The following is a 19,906-nucleotide window of genomic DNA, read 5'->3' as shown; positions in this document are numbered from 1 at the left end:
TCTGCATTTATTATTTTTAAGATAGTGTTGCATTTTATTTGTTGATATTTTCAGTTCCTTTTTGTTAGTTTCTGGTATTTAATTTTTTGAATGCTGCTTTGCATATAATTCTTCTATTAAAAGCGGGCTAAGAAATCCAGTTGTGTTTTTTTTTAAGGGACATGTTTCACTTCAGCAGTATAAACAAGCCCAAGTTTATAAAAAGCTGCAGCTCTCTTTAAACGTGATTCTTTGGCCAATGAAGTTGGGGCTTTTGTGCTCTAGTGGAGAAAAAAAAAGACAAGGCTCTGGGACTTGCCCAGAACAGGAGCTGAGCAAGGGCCCACCCCACTTGACACAGTTCTCGAGGGACAGTAAGAAGTCAAACAACTGGGAAGGCAGCAGGCACTGCTAATTTTAATTCTGAACTCATCTCTGCAAAGGCTAAAGGAACTTAGGGTAGCCAAGTAGTTTAACATTTACGTAGCTTCTTTTCCCAAAACAAGAAACAAATATTGTGGTGTTAGAGCCTTTCTACAATGTACCTACTTCAACATCTCCCTCCACCACCCCCAGTTCACAGTGCGGGGAACCAAGTCCTACCATGGAACAAGGCCATGGCTTGCAAGTCTGCAGAGTCACGTGATTACACAGAAAAACTGAGAAGAAGAGAGTCGGGTATTGTGAATTCTAGAGTAGATTCTCAAACTGTTGGATGCCCTGCTAAATATATCAGTACAAATCACAAAGCAAAATTCCACAAGGCAGGACAAAAGTACCAAGATTCACATAACACTCTGCAGAGTGCTACAGAAATACAACCCCAGCACACTGCTGTATGTGGAATTAGCATAAATATTATCTAATATGTCCGCTCAATTCCTGTGCTCATTTCTACATATTTCGAAACCCACAAAGCCCAATGCAGCTCTCTTGCAACCTATTGTGGGTTGCCTGGAATGGTTGTTTACTCTCTCTCTCATCACATTTGGTGGCAGGCAGCAGAACCAGGAGTATGACTGTGGCTCCAAGGTGCCACCATAAATGGCTGGTGGTCTGTGTTTCGCTCGGCAGGTTGTAATTTTGGCAGGTATGCTCAAGTCTTTGACACCGCTTTCACCTCTTATATCCATGAACTAGAAACTTATTTAGGAGAAAAAGAAAAGGGCTTCCAGGTGACAAACGCCAAGGTTTGTCACCATGCAGCAGACACGTGGTTGTGTGAAAAAATAAGCTGGGGAAATTGATGGACAACTGATATCAGCACCTATGAGGCTGAGTACCAACAGGCATATATGACACCTCAGAGGACTTCTCTGGTGCCTGGAGGTTCCCTTCTCTCCCCACCCCTGAAATCAGCCTTGAAAGACCTATTCTACTATAGCCAATAGAGGCTATGGAGGTACCTGCAAGTTTCTCTGGTTGAAATGGGCCCCAAAAGGTTGGCAACCCCTGTGCTCCAGAAGCAGCTTATACAATCTACAAGACTGCACTAGCATCCTTCTCATATCCTGTTCCTCCCACCCAAAGTCTTACATAATTTCATCTCCACAGTCTATGAGCCCCAATAGTACCTTTAGCATGCTCCTACCCACGTGCTCAACAAATTCTAGTCTGCTTCATAGCTCCTCCATAAACTAGTGCAGAGTTCCCAATGAACCCACCTTGGTCCCCTGCCTGCTCCCCCAAATACTCTTTTTAATATGCCCCAAATCCTCTTTCTCCTGCTCCAAATCTGCAGCCCACATCCCTATTCCCACCCCTCTTCTTCCAAGCCCCTTGTAGCATTTTTGTTTTCCACTTTTGACACTTGAGATGTACAGTATATTTTTATGACCAACCTTGCTTTTGTAATTTTGAACTGGTTTTTTTATATTAAAAAAGTTTTGTGTTTTTCTTGCACGTTAATGTTGTGCTTTCATATTAATATTGTGTTTTAATAGTTGTAACCTGCCCTGGAAACTTAGTATTTATTACTATAATACTTTGTTGACCACCCTTCACCCTATTTCCTCTCCACTCTCCCCCCGCGGTAATCTGCCTCACAGGAACAAGCCTACTCCCCACAACATCACCTCCTCCCTATGGGGTGCTTTGGCCCTTTCCCCTTCACATGACCTCCTCACCCCAATAGGAGTCCATCCCCATTGTAATCAACACTCTCATATAAACCTTATAACATAGACACCACCCCCGGCCAGACACACACATAATACAACACCCTCTCAAGGCCAGCTGTTTCTGTTTTTAGTCCCACCAGGGGGGAAAAGGCGGGGTATAAATGAATTAATAAAATATCGTGGGCCCTTCCCCCAACTCTGAACACACCACACATACCTGCTCCCCTCCCTACAAACGAATCTCGGGGGGGGGGGGCTCTTCGTGTCCCTAAACATCAGCTCCTGCTTTCATCACGCACCTTGCACCCCCACCCCACGAGCCCCCCCATAGAGGGTGCTTAGGCCCCTCCTCCTTTCATAGGCCCCGCCCCGCGCCCCTCACTCACCTCTTGGCGGCGGTTGGGCGTCCGCCGTCCCGTCCCCTGAGGAGCCACTCTCTTCCCGGCCCCAGCGCGCCCCCTAACAGGCTGCCTCGTGCTCGACCCCCGCTCCGGCTCTGCCTCCTCGGCTTCTCCTCACGGTGTCCTGGCGAAGCCCTCGGGCCAAGGGGCGGGGCCTCTCGGCCACCCGCCCGAGCCAGTCACCGAGCGGCAATCGTCCCTCGCGCTCCAGCCCCCATCTTACTTCCTGGCTAACCGAGGCCTCCTGGCCGGCTTCATCTTACTCCGCTTGCGCTCGCCTCGCTGCCAGAGACAAAGATGGAGGCGGCGGGACGGCGGGAAGGGGGCGCACGACGAATTAAAGAGCGCATGGAGGCGGAAGGGAGGAGCATGGAGTTTCGAAATACTAGAGTGGTACTTCCGGTGGAAGACACGGCGATTCTCTAGGGTTTATAGTAGTTATTTTGAATTTGCGCTTTTCAGATTCGAGTAGGTTTTCTGACATCCGGATTTTTTGGGACTTTATATGCCCCCCACTGTGAAGGCGCTGCCTTTATTTAGCCAACAAAATTGTCACAAAACACCACATAGATATATAGGGATAAAATACTCTATAATCCACCCATCCCTGAAAATGGGTTCAGGGTTCCAATAATCTTCTTTTAAACCCAGGGCCGTTGTTTTTTTTTTTTGGGGGGGGGGGAAGGTGCCAGTACTCACCATGAAGTTGTTATAGTAAGTGCCACACTTCAAACTTTTTTTTAAAAAAAGGTGCTGGTATGGTGTGCTCTTGAGTACCCCAAGAATAAAAGCACTGCTTAAACCAATTTTTTAAAAGTGGAGGGCCACATGGCCTCTGCAGCAATTTACACCATGTTGGAATCAAACAATGGTGCTACATATGGCAGAAATTTCCCAAGGGCTTTTCATGGCACAGAATGTTGGTGTTTTTGTTCTTGCTTTTAGCGTGCTTGTAAAGTGCGAGGAAGAACTCTTTAGATAGGTACAAGCCGAAGAACCATAGAACAGTGGTAGACCAGACAATCCCAGGTTTAAGCCCTGACATCTCAAGGTTGGACTGGGAATGCCCCTTGTCTGATACCCTAAGACAGCCACTGCTAGTCAGTGTTGACAATACTGAGCTAGATCCAGTGGCCCATTCTCAGTATAAAGCAGCTTGCCCTGTTTTAAAGCACACACTAAAAGACACAGAAAGACCTTCCAAACACCTCCCACCCACCCAATTCTGATTTTTAAATAATTTTCAGTAGGCAAAGCATGGAGCTATAGTACCTCTCCCACCTACCAAATATCTCAAGCCCATAATAGAAGGACCCAAGATCACCTGAGCCATAATGCAGCACAGGCTCTGTCAAAAAGGAAAACTGGGATCCACCTCCACTGTAATAATGCATGGGGTCCATGTTTAAGGAACCTTGCACAGAAGTAACCATACCCCATTGATCAGGCCTGTCAGTATCCCATTCTGCCACTCTCAACATCTTCCTGGTGTAAATAGGTTGGGCTGCTCCTTCTACATGGGAAATCTACCTTAAGATCTGCCTCCCTCGAATCAGGCCCATTCTTCTGTAGCCTTCCTTTCTCTGGCAGTCTTCTGGGATGAATTACATCCAGGCTGTTGCATCTCAGTGTGAAAACATTGAGCAAGGCCAAATAAACAGCCCTGACCCAACTACCACACCCAACACTGGCCTTCACTCCAAACTGGACAGCTCTGTAGATCAGAGATGGGCAAGGGGAGTCGGTCTTCTAAATTTTGGTAAGCATTTCTTACCAAAGAGAGAGACTTATGGATTTGGCTGTGAGTATGGGGACCCTTCCCAGGATCCTGTCTATGGAGGTAGGGATGGGAACCTGAAAGCGTAGGAAGGATTTGGCCAGTTGTGTGGTGCTAGGTCCTGCATTTACATGGCATTGTACAGACAGAACTAGGTGGGAAAGAAATGCAACCAGAGGTAACACCCTGTTTTCTGGTGGCATTTTGTAATAGCATCACAGTTGTGACAATACTTTTGTTCTTGCTAGGTTGTCTGTGTGAGCTGGTGAGATCGCGAAAGGTTGTTCCCTGCAACAGCTGGTGAGGAATCAGGTAGGCCAGGCTAGATCTCCTCTGCTGCCACGGCTCCTCTGGAGTCATCCTTGTTTGGCAGGCCCAAGACCAAACAGTTTTTGTCAGCCCTGATAGCCTGAACAGAGCAGGTAGACATAGTAGGTGTTGGAGCTGTCAGCAGTTTTCTGGCAAGGTCCACTTGCAGAATGCTCTGGCTGCCATTGAACAGGACTTTCTCTTGCTTGGATGTTTTCTTGGCTTGGAGGGGGCTCCTGCACCCCTGTACTTTGCTTTTCACTTTCACTGTGTCTGGGTAGCAGAAGAAAACCACTGCCACTATGGCAATCAAGGTGATTGGCCTTGAGGAGGCTCTGCTCTTCCCACTGCTGCGCATGCACGAAAGGCCTGAGTTTCCGGTCTCAACATCTTGCTGAAAGTTACTCTTTCCTGCCATGCTGGAACATAGTAAGAAGCGGGGATAGAGTAATCTGTCTTTGGGTCTTTCCAATCTTAGGGTCCATATGAAAATTAATATGGCTCCAAGTGCATTTCGCCTAACATTAAAATGTTTTTACGCAATTGTCTGAAACATGTGCATTTTTGCAAAAATGACCCTACTTATTATTATTACTATTATTTATTGAATTTATATCCCGCCCTATACCTAGAGGTCTCAGGGCAGTACTTTAAGGCATTGCATTATTTCCACTGATATAAGCATTTTTGTGCAGTTTCAAAAACTGCAAAATCTGGAGAAGTGTGCATTTTGAAAGATGGTTTTCAACTTACATTGTGAACTGACGTGCACATAAGGTAGGTTTGCATTAAAATGTGAAACAAACCAACCAACCCCCCCCCCCATCCTACTAATATATTCACCCTTTCATCTGCTATGTGCTTTCACAGACTTGTCTCTAGCCTGCAAATACCCACCTTTTGTATTTGTTATTCCAGTTATCACTGCATTTCCTTCCATCCCAGGCACAGTAAGGATCTCGTGCTAAAATGCAGTCAGGACAGGTTTTGTGAATGCCACAGTTGGCCAATGGGACTTGTACAATTCCTTTGGAATACCCCACATAAAGGATCCCCTAAGAATGCACAAACAGAAATATTTTGTTACTACAGTATTAGGAGGGCAGGAGAAAGGAAGACCTTCCTTACATTGTGTATAATTAACTTGTAGCACTTATTGCCATAAGGTGCAGCGATGGGCCCTGGCCTTAAAAACTATCTAAAATATAGTTAAATAAAAATGCCAGTGCCTCATTCACCCCAAATAATAGCCACGGATTGAGAGTTGTGCTTGTGATAATTTGATTGCCTGCAAAGTTTCTTTATTTTCTGGTTTTATATTTAATTGTGGCTCTCCAGGGTTTCACTCTTTTTCCAGTTGAGGATTGAACCTGGGACCTTCTACACATGAAGCATCTGCTCGACTACTGAGCTGTGGCTCTTCTCCTTAAAATAAAGTACGGTTCTAGTTCATGTGGTCTTGAATAAAGAACAAGTTTAAGTAAGAAACGGCCTTATCCCACATCAGACTACAGGGTTCATCTAGCTCCTTGTTGCTTAGCAGCTTTCCAGGGTTTCAGACAGGAAACGTTCTTGAGACAGCCTCTAAACTAAGGTAAGGTTACCAGATTTTTTTCAATGAATCCGGGGACACTCTTCAACTTCAACGGATTCTGTATGGGGGCTGATTTGTAAATCCGGGGGCCGTCCCCGGGAAACGGGGATGTCTGGTCACCTTAAGCTAAGGCCCTTTTACAAGCTTGCAGCTCCTGTTCTTATCCAACCGAGTCTGCCCACCTTTTCAGGAGAGAGCAGCAGGTTTTGGACTGCCTCTGGCTTCTCAAACAGCTGGATCTCCTCAATCATGTGAGCATCGCTTCCGACGACCACCACTTTGTGAATGGCTCCCTGGTCTATGGAAAACCAAGCAAAGATATAGGGTCTGAAATTTGATATGGTAGTAGCAGAACAGTTTGTTGAAACCCGGGCCTGTCACTATCAGGTGGGTGGGAGCTGACGTTTCTCCCTCTTGTGCAGTCCATCCTCACTTAAGAACCCAAGAAGAGCCTACTTGATTGGGCTAATGGCCCATCTAGTCCAGCATCCTCTTCTCACAGTGACCAACCAGATGCCTGTGGGAAATTGGCAGGCAGGATCTGAGCACAAAAGCCCTCTTCCCCTTGTGCTTTCCAGCAATGGAAATTCAGAAGCATTGCTGCTTCCGACTGCGGAGGCAGAGCAGGGCCATTGTGGCTAGATTGACAGCATCACCCTCCACGAATTTGTCTAATCCTTTTGTAAAGCCATCCAAGCTGGCGGCCTCCCGTGTCTCCTGCAGGTGCAAGTGCCATAGTTTAAATGTGCACTTCCACTTTCAGAGCCGCAACTCTTTAATTGACTGGTTGACCAAGGCTGGATCTACACTGACCTGTTTAACATTATTAAAATGGTACAGTTGTACCTTGGATCCCGAACGCCCTGGAACTCGGACATTTTGGCACCTGAACGCCGCAAACCCGGAAGTGATTGTCCAGTTTGCGTACGTTCTTTTGGAACCTGAATGTCCGACGCGGGTTCCACGGGTTCCAATTGACTGCAGGGACTTCCTGCAGCCAATGAGAAGTCGTGATTTGGTTTTCTAATGTTCTGGAAGTCAAACAGACTTCCGGATCGGATTCCATTCAACTTCCAGGGTATGACTGTATTAGACATCATTCTAAAACGCCACAGGGCATACTTGTAAATCAATTTTTTTTTACCTTTGTTTCTTTCGTCAAACCACAGTCTCCCTACTCCCGGTTGCTCTGCAGTGCCCTCAGGTATCACATTTTAATATCACATTATGAACATTAAAAGTACAGTCGTACCTTGGTTGTTGAACTTAATCCGTTTCGGGAGTCCATTTGACTCCCGAAATGGTTCGAAAACCAAGGCGTGGCTTCCGATTGGCTGCAGGAGCTTCCTGCACTAAATCAGAAGCCATGGAAGCTACATTGGACGTTCGGTTTGTGGCGTTCGGGAGCCAAAACATCTGAGTACCAAGATGTTCAACAACCGAGGTACTACTGTAGGACACCATGTGTCCATATAGTTATCAGAACCATTCCTTAACCCATTCCTTAGTGTAGATCTGCTCCAGGTAAGTCCTAGGAGTCCTACTCCAGGTAAGTCCAGATAAGTCCTACTCTAGGTAAGTCCCTAGAGCTCCCCATCCTAAGTCCAAGGGTAAATCAGCTGCTAAGCAGAGAGAGCTAAGAGGGGTGAGGAAAGAGCTCTACAATCCCAGCAACCAGCTTTCTCGGCCTCTCCTGGGAGAACCATTAGCAATATCTAACCATTATCTGGCTACTTTTGCTGTAATGAATTTGACACACAGGCCGCTTCCGAGACTTCCACTTTTCAAAATCAAAAGATTCATGATTGAATCAGTCTTGCTTGCTCATTATCTGGCTAAACCAGGATTCCTCAGACTCGGCCCTCCAGATGTTTTGAGACGACAATTACCATCAACCCTGACCACTGGTCCTGCTAGCTAGGGATCATGGGAGTTGTAGGCCAAAAACATCTGGAGGGCCGAGGTGGAGGAAGCCTGGGTTAAATGTTGCAACCTGTGTTGTAAGCCCTTGCTGGGTCAAAGGAATAAGGTTACTGAGCAAATGTCTTAATCTCGACCTCCAGGGCAGGAAAAAACAACATCCATACCTGTCCCAAGAAACAGTATGGTATAGGGAATTCCCAAGATGTTCTCAGTTTGGTGTACTGTAATCCGGGTGTATTTCACATTGAGCTTCACAAACACAGGCTGGTTATAGAGTGGCTGAATCGTCTGATCCATCATATAATGATCTTTCATGAAAACGAGGGTTTTGTCTGATGATGGGCTGACAGAACACTGAAGGGGGAACAGAAAAAGAGGCCCATTGGATCAGGCTGAGACCTATCTAGTCTAGCATCCTGCTCTCACAGAGGCCAACATGCTCCTATGGGAAGCCTTCAAGGAGGACCTCTGTTCCCCTATTCACCCAAGGCATGAAGATGTGACTAACACACTTAATTAGGAGTCCTCCATACTGTTCTCTTCCAGTTTTTATCCGTGACTTAAGCTCGTTCTGGTAAATATTCAGAGTCTTGCATGGCACAGGGTGAGTGTGATGTTGAGCATGAGCAGCTAGTTAAGTAGGGTGTGTTTTGTAGCTGTCTCATCTATCCGAGAAGCACCATTTTGATTTTGGCTCCATGTTTTGTAAAGACACACAGCCTCCCTGGAGAAGAAACTGAACTGTTTGTGGGGCAATGGTTCATTTCAGGAGCTAAGGACACACTAATTTCAAGGGAGATCTACAAGGGGTTCCAGAACCCCTTAGACCTTTCTAATAATTTTCTACAGCCTAAGTGGGATCCCCTACACCAGGGATAGTCAACCTTTTTATACCTACCGCCCACTAATGCATCTTTCTTGATGGTAAAATTTCCTTACCGCCCACCAGTGCTCGATGGGAGGAGGATTCAGCTTGTGCCATAGAACCCCCTACTGCCCACCTAGAATCCTAGTGGGCATTAGGGACAGGTTGACAATCCCTGCTCTACACAGTCTTGGTTAAGGGTCATAACTGGATAATCCTCTCACTTGTGGAGAAGCTGGCAGAACAGAACTACAGGAAACACTGGAGATGTTAATCTTCTGGCAGGACAGCCTAAGGACATAGGTTTGCTTTAAGACTTGATGGCAAACTATACACAGCATCCCTGAGAATCCGCATTCCATGATTCCAGCAGGCATGTGCAATCCCCTCTCAACAGCTTATTTCCATCAGTGCAAAAGGACACAAATTAACAGAAGGAACTGACAGCCAAAGCAATTACACAGGAACTTGCAAAAACATTCAGGAATAATTTGAATTTGATTCCACTTCAGAAAGACGACAACTTCAAAAGCTGGGGTTAAATTAGAAGGAAGAATCATTTATCAGTATCAGAGGGGCCCCTGACATGCATTGGACATGTGTGATGCGATGTTGCACCATCTAGAGGAGGCTGAGGGCTCTGAAGGAGCCAGCCACTGATGCTGTGACGCACGACACTCATGACGTCACACCCACATACCAACACCACTCCAACAAATATTCAAGGGGCTGAAGACAACTTGGCCCCCTAGAGTTGGGGTGCCTGCTCAGTATCCTCACCAGAAGCAGTATTCAGCTGGGCATTGCACACTTCCAAGCAGAGGGCTAAAAGTGGTACTTACCGAGCCAGGGCGAGGATCCCTGGCCTCCCCTTCATAGGGCAGCCATCGGGAGCAGTTCTGGTGTAACTCTTTGTATCTCCCATTATCAAAGACTTTGTTGATAGCATTAAGGTCGAAGGCGCAGACTGCCGAGCTCCAGAAACCTCCCACCTGCCTGCAAAGAGATGTACAAACCAGCCGCTCCACTAGAAGGAAAAGGCACTCTGCATATGCTTGGAGTCAATTTACTTCACCAGTATTTAGCACATTGTGGGACCCAAAACAAATTCCAAGGTAGGGATGGATAAATTTGCGTATTTCGATTTCTCACTTTTCCAATTTTAAGTTCAGCTTGTCACATTTCTACATCGGTTTGTGAATCTTTTCTCAAATAAGTCCACAGAAACATGGTCAGCGTTGAGTGCTTATTTCCCCTAAGAGACACATGTTTTCAAGAAGTTTTGCTTCATATTTTTCATTGTGTATGTTGCTTTTCTCATCATATGCATTTTTGCATGCGAACAGCTTCACGACAGTGCAAATTTCCTAGGGTACTTGTGTTTCAGTTCATTTATTGTTTGGGAATATGCAAAACTAGGTAGGGACCCATTAAAAAAAGGGAACTGAACCAAATCCTATCCCCCATTGTGCTGAGTGGCTAATATTCTTCCCCTGCTCCGGCTACTAAGGATTCTCACAGCCTTACCATTGAGGAACGAAGACCCCATAGAAAAATGCACCGCCTCCTGGATGTGGAACAGCAAACACGTGTTGAATGACAGTATAAGGAAACTGCCCTTTCTGGGAGCAGGAAAGGTGCGCTTTCAGAAAGGTGGTCCATTTCTTCTGCAGCAACGTTTTTCCTCCGACATCATTCTGTAGAGGATGGGAAAGCAAACATCACTGACAAATCAGATTGGTAGGCATAGTCCTTTTAAGGTGCAGCCCCAGGCATTCTCTGACAGCTCTTTTGAGATAATCTGATTGCTGCTTTTCTTTATTCATCCTATTAATTTTATGGTTTGCTTTGTTGCTTACTGTTTCATCATGCGGTGCTGTACATTTCCGTCTTGAGTTAAAAAGCTTGTAAGCTGCCTTGGTGGATTTTATAAAAGGGAAGCGGAGCTACGATGAAGACTGGTTGTGTTCCGCACCAACTCAGTGTCACAGAATCAGAAAATTGTAGAGTTGGAAGGGACCCCAAGGCTCATCTAGTCCAACCCCCTGCAATGCGGGAACCTCAGCTAAAGCATCCAGGACAGAAGACCATCCAACCTCTGCACATGCTCACAGCACTGGAAAAAAGTTCCTGCTCAAAAGCTTCCTCGATTTTGGAGGCAGCTCACCTTGCAGATGCGAGCAACCCTGGAGACGATGACTTCCTCAAAGAAGTCATACTCCTTTGCTGTTTCCCAAAAGAAAAAATAGACTTTGTCGTCATTTGGGGGGGCTGGGATGTTGAAGGAGGCCACGAATGTTGCATCACCTGGGGAGGGGAGGGGAGGGAAGAAAACCGCCAGATGTGAGATCTGATTTAGTTTCTAAGGCCCTTCCCCGCTCCCTCAGCATCTGCCCTTACCAGTCATCCAGTGCTCATTCTTCAAAACTGAACTACTGCCCAGGGTTCGAGTGATGATGGGCTCATTCCCTGGAACATTTTCCTGGGTGGCAGTGTAAAGTTCACCATCTGCAGGGTAAAGGCAGGAGAGAAGGTGACTCCTCCTTCCCCTTCAGCCTGTTTTCTCGAGTGCTTATAATTCACTGCCCACAGGGCCAGTTCAATATGTTTTTGCACCTGAGGCGAACTGCAAAATGGTGCGCGTTCCCCACCAGGGAAGAAGAAGGTGAGTTAAGATGTCCATCAGGAACAAAGGTAGGGAGAATCAAATCAACCTTACCTGATAGTTGAGCCGGGAATCAAAGGCTGCTCTGAATCGTGCCAGGTGGGCATGGGCACATAGCCCAGGCGACTCCAGCGGGCAGCCCCCGTCAGCAGTGCCTCCTATTCACCAAGAGGCTGCTGTCGAGGTGGCATGGGAAGGGGGGGGCAGTGACAGATCTGGCCTCCAAGGAGCACATTGCTGCCGCAGCTGGCAATACATTTCTTGCTGTTCCTGTGGATGCTGCTGCTTGAGGCGGTTGCTTGCCTTGTGGGTGGGCCGGCCCTGACTGCCCCTAATTTTGCCTTGTAGATACCTTGCTAAATATCTTGTAAATCAGGGTCCTTTCCTAAGATTGCTCATCTCCCTCCCCAGGACCCCTACAAGTTATATTCCCCAGGGAAAGGCGGCTGCATGAATCTATGCACTGTTCATCAAACTGCTTCACACATTGCAGTGCCTGGGATATATTTTAATCACACTGCAGGGTGACATGTTGTCCATCTTTCAACAAGAGGAAATACAGGCAGGGGACAGGCTGTCATCCTCCCTAGATGGATGTTCTCCAAATGATTTGGACTATAATTCTCATCAACCCCAGCCAGCACAGCTGATAGGAGTTGCAGTTCAAATCATCTAGAAAGGAGCACAGCCTTTGGCAAGGAATTAAAGGGGTGTGCCCTTTTGGGCGCCTCACCCCAAAAAAGCACTTTTAAAGGGGGAAATCACAGCGTGAAATCACGTGAGATCATGGCGTAAAAATGGCTGCCATTCTCTCATGAGGAAAAAAAGAAGAGAAGGTGGCACCTGGGAAGATCGTGTCCCGGATTTTGCTGTTGAGTTGTTGGAGGGTATGGCATGAGAACTGGGGATGTTATAACAGACCTCTGTCTTCCTCTATGGAATGCAGAAGCGGGCAATCCCTGACAGTTAAGTCCAGTCGCAAATGACTCTGGGGTTGCGGCACTCATCTTGCTCTATAGGCTGAGGGAGCTGGCGTTTGTCTGTAGACAGCTTCCGGGTCATGTGGCTAGCATGACTAAGCCGCTTCTGTTGAACCAGAGCCGTGCACGGAAACGCTGTTTACCTTCCCGCCGGAATGATACCTATTTATCTACTTGCACTTTTTGGTGTGCTTTCGAACTCCTAGGTTGGCAGGAACAGGGACCGAGCAACGGGAGCTCACCCCGTTGTGGGGATTCGATTGGCAAGCTATAGGCTTGGTGGTTTAGACCTAAGTGCCACCTGTGTCCCTATGCTTTCTATGGAATGCCAAAGCAGACAATAGGATGGTGCAAACTTTTGACTTCCAAGGAAGTGGAACCCCTCCCCTTCCAGGTGGCTCACCAACGAGGATTGCGGTGCTCCCATAGTAAGGGCTATAGGGAGAGACACCCTTCCCTTGCAGGAGGAGGGGCTTGCCTTCTGCATCTTTCACCAGACTGAATGTTGTTAGATCCTAGCAAGGCAAGGGAAGGAAAAGGAGAAAGGTCAAAAGAAACAAAATCGATGGGAAGGTGTCCTTCAGAAACCAAGCATCCCCATGGAGCTGTTTATAGTCGAAAGGAAGCACAGATTGTGGGCTCCTGTTGATTCTCAGCAGGAATGTTGTCCCGTAGAACAGGGCCAGCCACACTGAAAGCCCAGCTGCTAGCCTTATAAAGGGACCCCCCTTCCTCTCTCCCCTAAGAACTCACAACGTAAGCGCAGGTGGGACTGAAAGCATACGTCCCACAGGTGTAAAGGTGTGTGTCGTTCAGTTGCACCAGGACACGGATGAAATTGAAGCATTCCCTCTGTGGAGATGAAGGTGAGAAAATCAGGATGGAACTTCCAGAAGAAGAAGAAGAAGAGTTTGGATTTGATATCCCGCCTTTCACTCCCTTTTAAGGAGTCTCAAAGCGGCTAACATTCTCCTTTCCCTTCCTCCCCCACAACAAACACTCTGTGAGGTGAGTGGGGCTGAGAGACTTCAAAGAAGTGTGACTGGCCCAAGGTCACCCAGCAGCTGCATGTGGAGGAGCGGAGACGCGAACCCGGTTCCCCAGATTACGAGACTTCCAGTTACGTTTGCATCCCAAAGAAGATTTCCACTGGGTGGTTGTTAAATAGCAACCAAGAATGCATGAAAACCCGGTCCCTTTCCTGCATGCAAGCACATACCGTAATAATAATAGTTCTTGAAGGGGTTAAAGGATAACAGATTTATTTAGTCAAAATAAGCAGTGGTGCCACTAGATAATTCTGCAGTCTGGTCATAATAGTGTTTTGTTAGAACTGCCAAAACACCTAATGGTGTTTTGTTAGAACCAACCTTTCAATTGGCAAGCCCAAGTGGCACGGTGGTTTAACCCACAGCACCACCCACACCCCTGTGCATAAGATAGTTCAGGATATACTGGTATTATTTCTCAGCAATTTGAAAGAGGATCGCCTGTGGTTCTTATGTTGCCTGTGTTCATGCAGCTGAGTTTCTATCACCATCCCACCCCACCCCCCACCTCCCACCCACAGGTCAGGTAGCAGCTTCGGAGTGGAGGTGGGCATTCAAACCAGCAAAAGGAAAGGGAAATGCACACAGATACACACCACATTCCTAAACTGGAAGGCAGCACTTCCTCTATCCCCACTGCATTACCTCTTTGTTTTCCACCTTCAAGGCACAGTTATCCTTTTTATCAGCCGTAGGACTCCACTGTATCTATTGCAGGAAAAGGGGAAGAAGGGCATTTTAGAGGAGGAGAAACAAAAGAAGGGGGAAATAGTCAGATTGCATATGTTCAGCCTTACTGGGATTCACCTGCAGAGTTATTTTGCAAATAGGAAGATGAAAGTCAAGACTAAATTTCTGTTTTTATATAGTTTTAACGGTTTTGTGTTATATTTTTATAAATTGCTCAAGAGATTTTCAAATATCCAGTAATTTAGAAATGCATTAAATAAGCAAATAAATAAGCAAGACTGCATCTGTTTACAGTCTCTAAACTCTGGTCCTTGATAAAGCACTGACTTGCTTGAGACAAAATGCCAAATCATGGTTATGGAGCCATGTGGCTGAGCCGTCTGCTTCTTGCAGGATATAGGGATGGAATTATTCATCGATTTTGGTTTCTCATTTTGAACCTGAAGTTCAACTCTCCACATTTCTGCATCAGTTTGTGCTTTTCTTTCTGAAGGTTTTGTTTTTTTACCCAATATTTACATTTTTGCATGTTTTAAGTAACGTAAATTTTTGTGCACCATTTCCTTGATACACACTTTCTTTGAAGTTTGGCTGGAGAACGGCACCGCAAAATTCTGAGAAGTGCAAGTTTTGAAGGAAAGCTGTGTTCCAGTTTGGGGAAGTGCAGATTAGGTGGGTTCATGTTAAATTGTAAACTTTAATTGCTTCCCTGTCACTGCTGTGCTGCCCCCTCTTCTCCCCTCTTGCTTTCTGCTAAAGGGGCCATGCAAGGAAATAAATACCAATTAACTATTAAAGAGGTTACAAAGCAAAAATAAACCCTTTACCATAAAAAGACAGTTAAGAAAGGCTAACAGTGTAAAGACACCTTTCAGGATTTGGGTAAAGTCAAAAAGTTAGCTGGCCACACCCAATTCCAACCATTAGAGTTACAGACCCCACCTGTAAACTGTATTGAGGCATCTGTGGATGTTGCATCACACAAACCTTTATCAGGGGCCATTAGACCCAGGCCAAAGACCAGCTTTTCTACAAAAGGGAGAGTAGATTTCCTTCAGCCAATCAGAGCTTATGTTCTCAGCACTAGAGGATGCCCATGGTGAAAGACCTTGCAGTTACTAAATGGATTTCTGCACAATCTCTTGTGACCTTGATGTAATCCTGCAAGGTGGCAAGTTGGGTTAATTAAACAAAACCTCCCCCCACCCCGGGAAGGCTGCACCCAGAATCCTAAGTAAAAAGCCATTAAAACGAACCAAAGACATGATGATTTATTTATCTACATTGAATCAGGACTTTAACCAACATTAAGCTGCTGCTTACCCTTCAAACCTGGTGCAAGCCATAGTTTCCTGGTTGGGGTGTCTAATGGTAAACCGTGGTTTGATAAAACTAGGGAGTAATGCGGTCTGGAAGGGCTGAAACATGATGGACGCCAATGTACACATAGAAACATTTTTTAAAGGCTCCTCAGTATCTCCACAAAACAGGGAGCAGGGTTGAAAGGGTTGTCATCTTGAATAATGTGGGTGAGCACCCTCATCAGAACACCACTCCAGACCTTTCCTCACACTTTCTCCAGCACTCCTTATCCTGAAACCCCATTTCCCACTCACCTCATGCTTCACCCTGATGGTGATATCCGTGCGAATGTCAAGGGCGAGGATAGTGTCTCTGGCACCCACATAGAGAGTTTTCTTGTTTTTGCTCAGTAGGAAAGTGTCCCAATTCTGAACCCCTTTTTGCATGAATGGGGAAATCTTTCGTCTAGGGTCCCCTGAGGATAAAAAAAGAGAGTAAGGCTAGGTACATTTTCAGCAAGCGTTTGGTAGCCAGTCCTGGTTTCCAGTGCTCAATGATGCTCAGCTTTTTCGCTTCCTGCTCAGAGGAAAAGTCAGTGTGTCCCTTTTGTACCATGACCAGTGAGGGTGTATTATAGGGTGGATCATTGGGTGGTGTGTGTGAATATGTAGCAACTCTGTCCCCAACATGGGCCCAGTGTGCCCAGCATAGCGCATAGTCTGGTGCCATTTTGAAAGGGACATCCTCACATGCACAATGGTAGGTGCAGACGGCATATGCATACAGTGCAAATACTCAACAGTCTCAAGTTTCTAGTCCTGTGCACGTGCTAAGAATCCACAGCTGACAAACATCAGGAGCAGATGGATGTGATCCTGCTCTCCCACCCAGATGTGTATGATCCACCAATTCTGAATGTTTGCACAGGACTAGATGAGGTATAATAGTTTATTCCTACCAATGAATACACTCACAGCCCAGTGTTAACCTTTCCCATCCCAAATCTTGCTCATCTCCTTTGAGGCACCCTTTCAACTTCTCCCCTAGTGCACAGATGTTGACTCTGTCCTCCTTTGAGTTACTCACTTAACGGGGTGGTTTGCTTTGGCATCAGCTCTGTGGCCAGAGCGTTGGCAAACATCAGGAGGCGAATGAAGAAGTGTTTGGTGTTCATGGTTGGTTATCAGCAGATGGTAGCTGTCAAGAAATGCAGAAGAAGGGAAGGGAACGGAAGGGAACAGAAGGGAAGGGAAGAAGAAAGAAAGAAAGTCATCACTAAAACGTTAACCACATATTATACTCTTGGCTACACCTTTGTTATATGAGGCCAAAGTGTCCTCTGTGGCTAGATGTCCTTTTTGCCAGCTTTGTCTGGTACAGTGGAACCTGGGTTTTCAAACGTAATCCGTTCCGAAACATTCAGAAACCGAAAACTGAAAGCGGAAGCCTCAATACAATAGGGAAACTAAAAATGGAAGCCGCGTGGCACGTTCGGCTTCTGAAAATTGTTCAAAAACCAAAGCAGTTATTTCCAGGTTTTCGGCGTTCAAGTTCCGAAACGTTCGTCAACGGAGCCGTTCGAGAACCGAGGTTCCTCTGTACACTAGCTAAGGATGTTTCTGGAATACAGTAGGCTGTGGGCTGATAACCCTGAGACTGGACTACTGCAATGTACTGTATGTGGGGCTGCCCTTGGGACTTGGTCTGAAAGCTACAGCTGTCGCACAATGCAGCAGTAAGAATGCTGATGGGGGCAAACAGCCAACATCTTGTCTTCTAAAATATCGGCATTGGCTGCCCATAAGCTACTGGGTCAAGTTCAAGTTTTATTTTAACATACAATGCCCTGAACAACTTGAGTACCAGATATTTTAAGGATCTGAGCACTTATATCACAGCTTCATCACAGGGATCACTTATAGGAATGCTGCTAGTTGTCCCCTGGGTTTCATGATGAGTCAGGTATGTAAGCGTCTGGCTGGCATCCTCACTGTTAAATTTCAAGACTATCTTGAAGACCTTTTTATGCTGACAGACCTATTCGGCTGTTTAAATTTTCTTAGGTTGGACCCTGTCGTGTATTGTTGGTATGGTATTCTGTGCTTTGTTGCATCTATTTTTGTACACCACATTGATATTTAATGAGTTTGGTAAGTGTGAGATAAGGACGCGGGTGGCGCTGTGGGTTAAACCACAGAGCCTAGGACTTGCCAATCAGAAGGTCAGCGGTTCAAATCCCCGTGACGGGGTGAGCTCCCGTTATTCGGTCCCTGCTCCTGCCAACCTAGCAGTTCAAAAGCATGTCAAAGTGCAAGTAGATAAATAGGTACCGCTCCGGCGGGAAGGTAAACGGCGTTTCCGTGCGCTGCTCTGGTTCGCCAGAAGCGGCTTAGTCATGCTGGCCACATGACCAGGAAGCTGTACGCCGGCTCCCTCAGCCAATAAAGCGAGATGAGCGCCGCGACCCCAGAGTTGGTCACGACTGGACCTAATGGTCAGGGGTCCCTTTACCTTTACCTTTAAGTGTGAGATAAGTTATTACAAAATATAAAATATTTGGCAATCAAATAAAACTGCTTGAAATGGGATGGCTGATCAGATATTCCTAAATATATGGCTCTCAGTTGCCAAAGTGGCAACTTTAGGATGCATCTGCCTAAGGCTCTTCTGAAAATGCAGGAAGGAAAAAAGTAGTAGCAGTAGCAGTAGCAGTAGCAGTAGCAGTAGCAGCAGCAGTAGTAGTAGTAGTAGTAGTAATATTTATTTATTCATACATACATACCCCGCCCGTCTGGCTGGACTTCCCCAGCCACTCTGTGCAGCTTCCAACAAAATATTAAAAACACCATAAAACATCAAATAATAAAAACTTCCCTAAACAGGGCTGCCTTCAGATGTCTTCTCAAAGTCAGACAGTTGTTTATTTCCTTGACACCTGATGGGAGGGCGTTCCACAGGGCGGGCGCCACCACCGAGAAGCCCCTCTGCCTGGTTCCCTGTAACTTTGCATCTCGCAGTGAGGGAACCGCCAGAAGGCCCTCGGAGCTGGACCTTAGTGTCCGAGCAGAATGATGGGGGTGGAGACACTCCTTCAGGTATAATGGGCCGAGCTGGGGAGCTAAAGTTCTCACGTTGTGGGTGAGAGCTTCAGAGTGGGGGAGGAGGAAAATACCTGCATGGGGTTATCACTAATTGTGGGAAGATCCACTGAAGAAGAAGAGTGATGGTACCAACTGAAGGCTCATGCTCTTTTTTATCCAAAATTCCTGGGGTGGAATTCCAAAGCCATAGAGGTAGATCAGAAGCTTTCCAGGCCTTCTCTGCTCATCCTTTCCCCAGGCTCTCCTTTCCCCAGGACCCCACGTTCCCTGGCCTCCCCAGGCTTAATTGCTCTTTCCCCAGTTAGGCCACAAAGTCTTCTCCTTCACCAGCACCTACTCTTTTCTCAGGCTCCAGGTTTTTTTGCCCTGCATCTGCTCTGCCCCGTCTTGCACCAATCCTTGTTCTGACCTCTCTCAGCAAACCCCAACCCTTTGGTGCTCAGCTTGTCTGTGACATCAAACAATGGCAACCAATGGCATCAGAAGTCAGAAAAAACAATATTTCCCCCCTTTTTTAGTGAAAAGTTGCCAGTCACCCACGTCCAGATGGAACTCTTTGTTATGAGAGTGGGTTTTGAATATGCCAGAGGTTCCCCAGGCTGTGGCTGGTAGAAACTAGAGCTCCAAACACCTGCATGGCAGCAGGTTGGTCTAGACTCTCATTTCTTCCACCAAGATGGCTCAGTTAAGGCAATGCTTCCAAGCAAAAGTCTAGAGGAGGACAGAAGCTCCTCCTCCTAGAAAGGATTCTGGTTCCCTTCTTCCATTTCCAGGTCTCCTTTAACCATGAGTGCTACAATTGCCCAGAGTGATGACATTTAAAGCCATCATTCCCAATCAGGGCTTGGAGGTGACCAGTACCTCTGGTTTTACCCAATTCAGACATAGCAGCAAACTATCACCAGAGGAAACTTAGGAATGGAGGAAAGAATCGGGAAACATGAGAGGAGGAGCATGCACACACACACACACCTCTGTAGTATCTTCTAAGGCTCCCACTTACTTGGGAATGAAGTCTGACTGAACTCAGTAGGACTTACTTCTGAGTAGGCATTGTCAGCATTGCACTGCAAGCCATGTTTTGGAGTATCATAATAAGATGTCTGAACTGGGGTGATGATGGGACAACAATGCTAGCATCAACCATTCAG

The 19,906-nt window shown here is 46.4% G+C and overlaps 2 protein-coding genes and 1 long non-coding RNA gene across 14 annotated transcripts in view; 1 reads left to right on the top strand and 2 right to left on the bottom strand.

The window, feature by feature from the left end:
* SLC25A44 (solute carrier family 25 member 44) overlaps positions 1 to 2,851 on the bottom strand; it is a 15,132-nt gene extending 12,281 nt beyond the window's left edge. For 4 of the 8 annotated variants that reach the window (XR_014505928.1, XM_083417406.1, XM_083417402.1 and 1 more), the window contains exon 1: positions 2,486 to 2,727. The gene's annotated coding sequence lies outside the window, so the exon portion shown is untranslated. Of the gene's footprint in view, positions 1 to 2,316; positions 2,436 to 2,485 lie in introns of those variants that run through there. The other 4 variants (XR_014505927.1, XM_083417404.1, XM_083417405.1 and 1 more) reach the window with 4 other exon arrangements.
* On the top strand, positions 2,805 to 6,354 carry LOC310666515. Of its 2 annotated transcripts, none has more exons than XR_014505941.1 (3): positions 2,805 to 2,902; positions 4,526 to 4,589; positions 5,925 to 6,354. It is a non-coding gene; the product is annotated as an uncharacterized lncRNA (long non-coding RNA). The 2 variants fall into 2 exon arrangements; XR_014505942.1 differs by having other exon boundaries at positions 2,855 to 2,968.
* LOC310666465 (semaphorin-4A-like) lies at positions 4,467 to 19,906 on the bottom strand. 4 transcript variants are annotated; one of them, XM_083417354.1, is made up of 14 exons: positions 19,759 to 19,906; positions 16,741 to 16,851; positions 15,969 to 16,129; positions 14,308 to 14,370; positions 13,367 to 13,465; positions 13,017 to 13,128; positions 11,369 to 11,476; positions 11,136 to 11,275; positions 10,496 to 10,665; positions 9,811 to 9,964; positions 8,268 to 8,457; positions 6,363 to 6,478; positions 5,484 to 5,641; positions 4,467 to 5,005 (listed from the first exon to the last, which is right to left on the bottom strand). In XM_083417354.1, exons 2-14 carry the CDS (start codon positions 16,826 to 16,828, stop codon positions 4,600 to 4,602), a joined length of 1,965 nt encoding a protein of 654 aa, XP_083273480.1. In that variant the 5' UTR covers positions 16,829 to 16,851; positions 19,759 to 19,906; the 3' UTR covers positions 4,467 to 4,599. The 4 variants fall into 4 exon arrangements, with proteins under 4 accessions (XP_083273480.1, XP_083273479.1, XP_083273478.1 ...); XM_083417353.1 differs by lacking the exon at positions 19,759 to 19,906 and adding an exon at positions 18,827 to 19,424; XM_083417352.1 differs by lacking the exon at positions 19,759 to 19,906 and adding an exon at positions 19,093 to 19,423.

The sequence above is a fragment of the Podarcis tiliguerta genome (assembly GCF_965153285.1).
Source record: "Podarcis tiliguerta genome assembly, chromosome: 16".
In the NCBI taxonomy this organism is placed as follows: Eukaryota; Metazoa; Chordata; class Lepidosauria; order Squamata; family Lacertidae; genus Podarcis; species Podarcis tiliguerta.
This window is presented reverse-complemented; position numbering and strand designations above follow the sequence as displayed.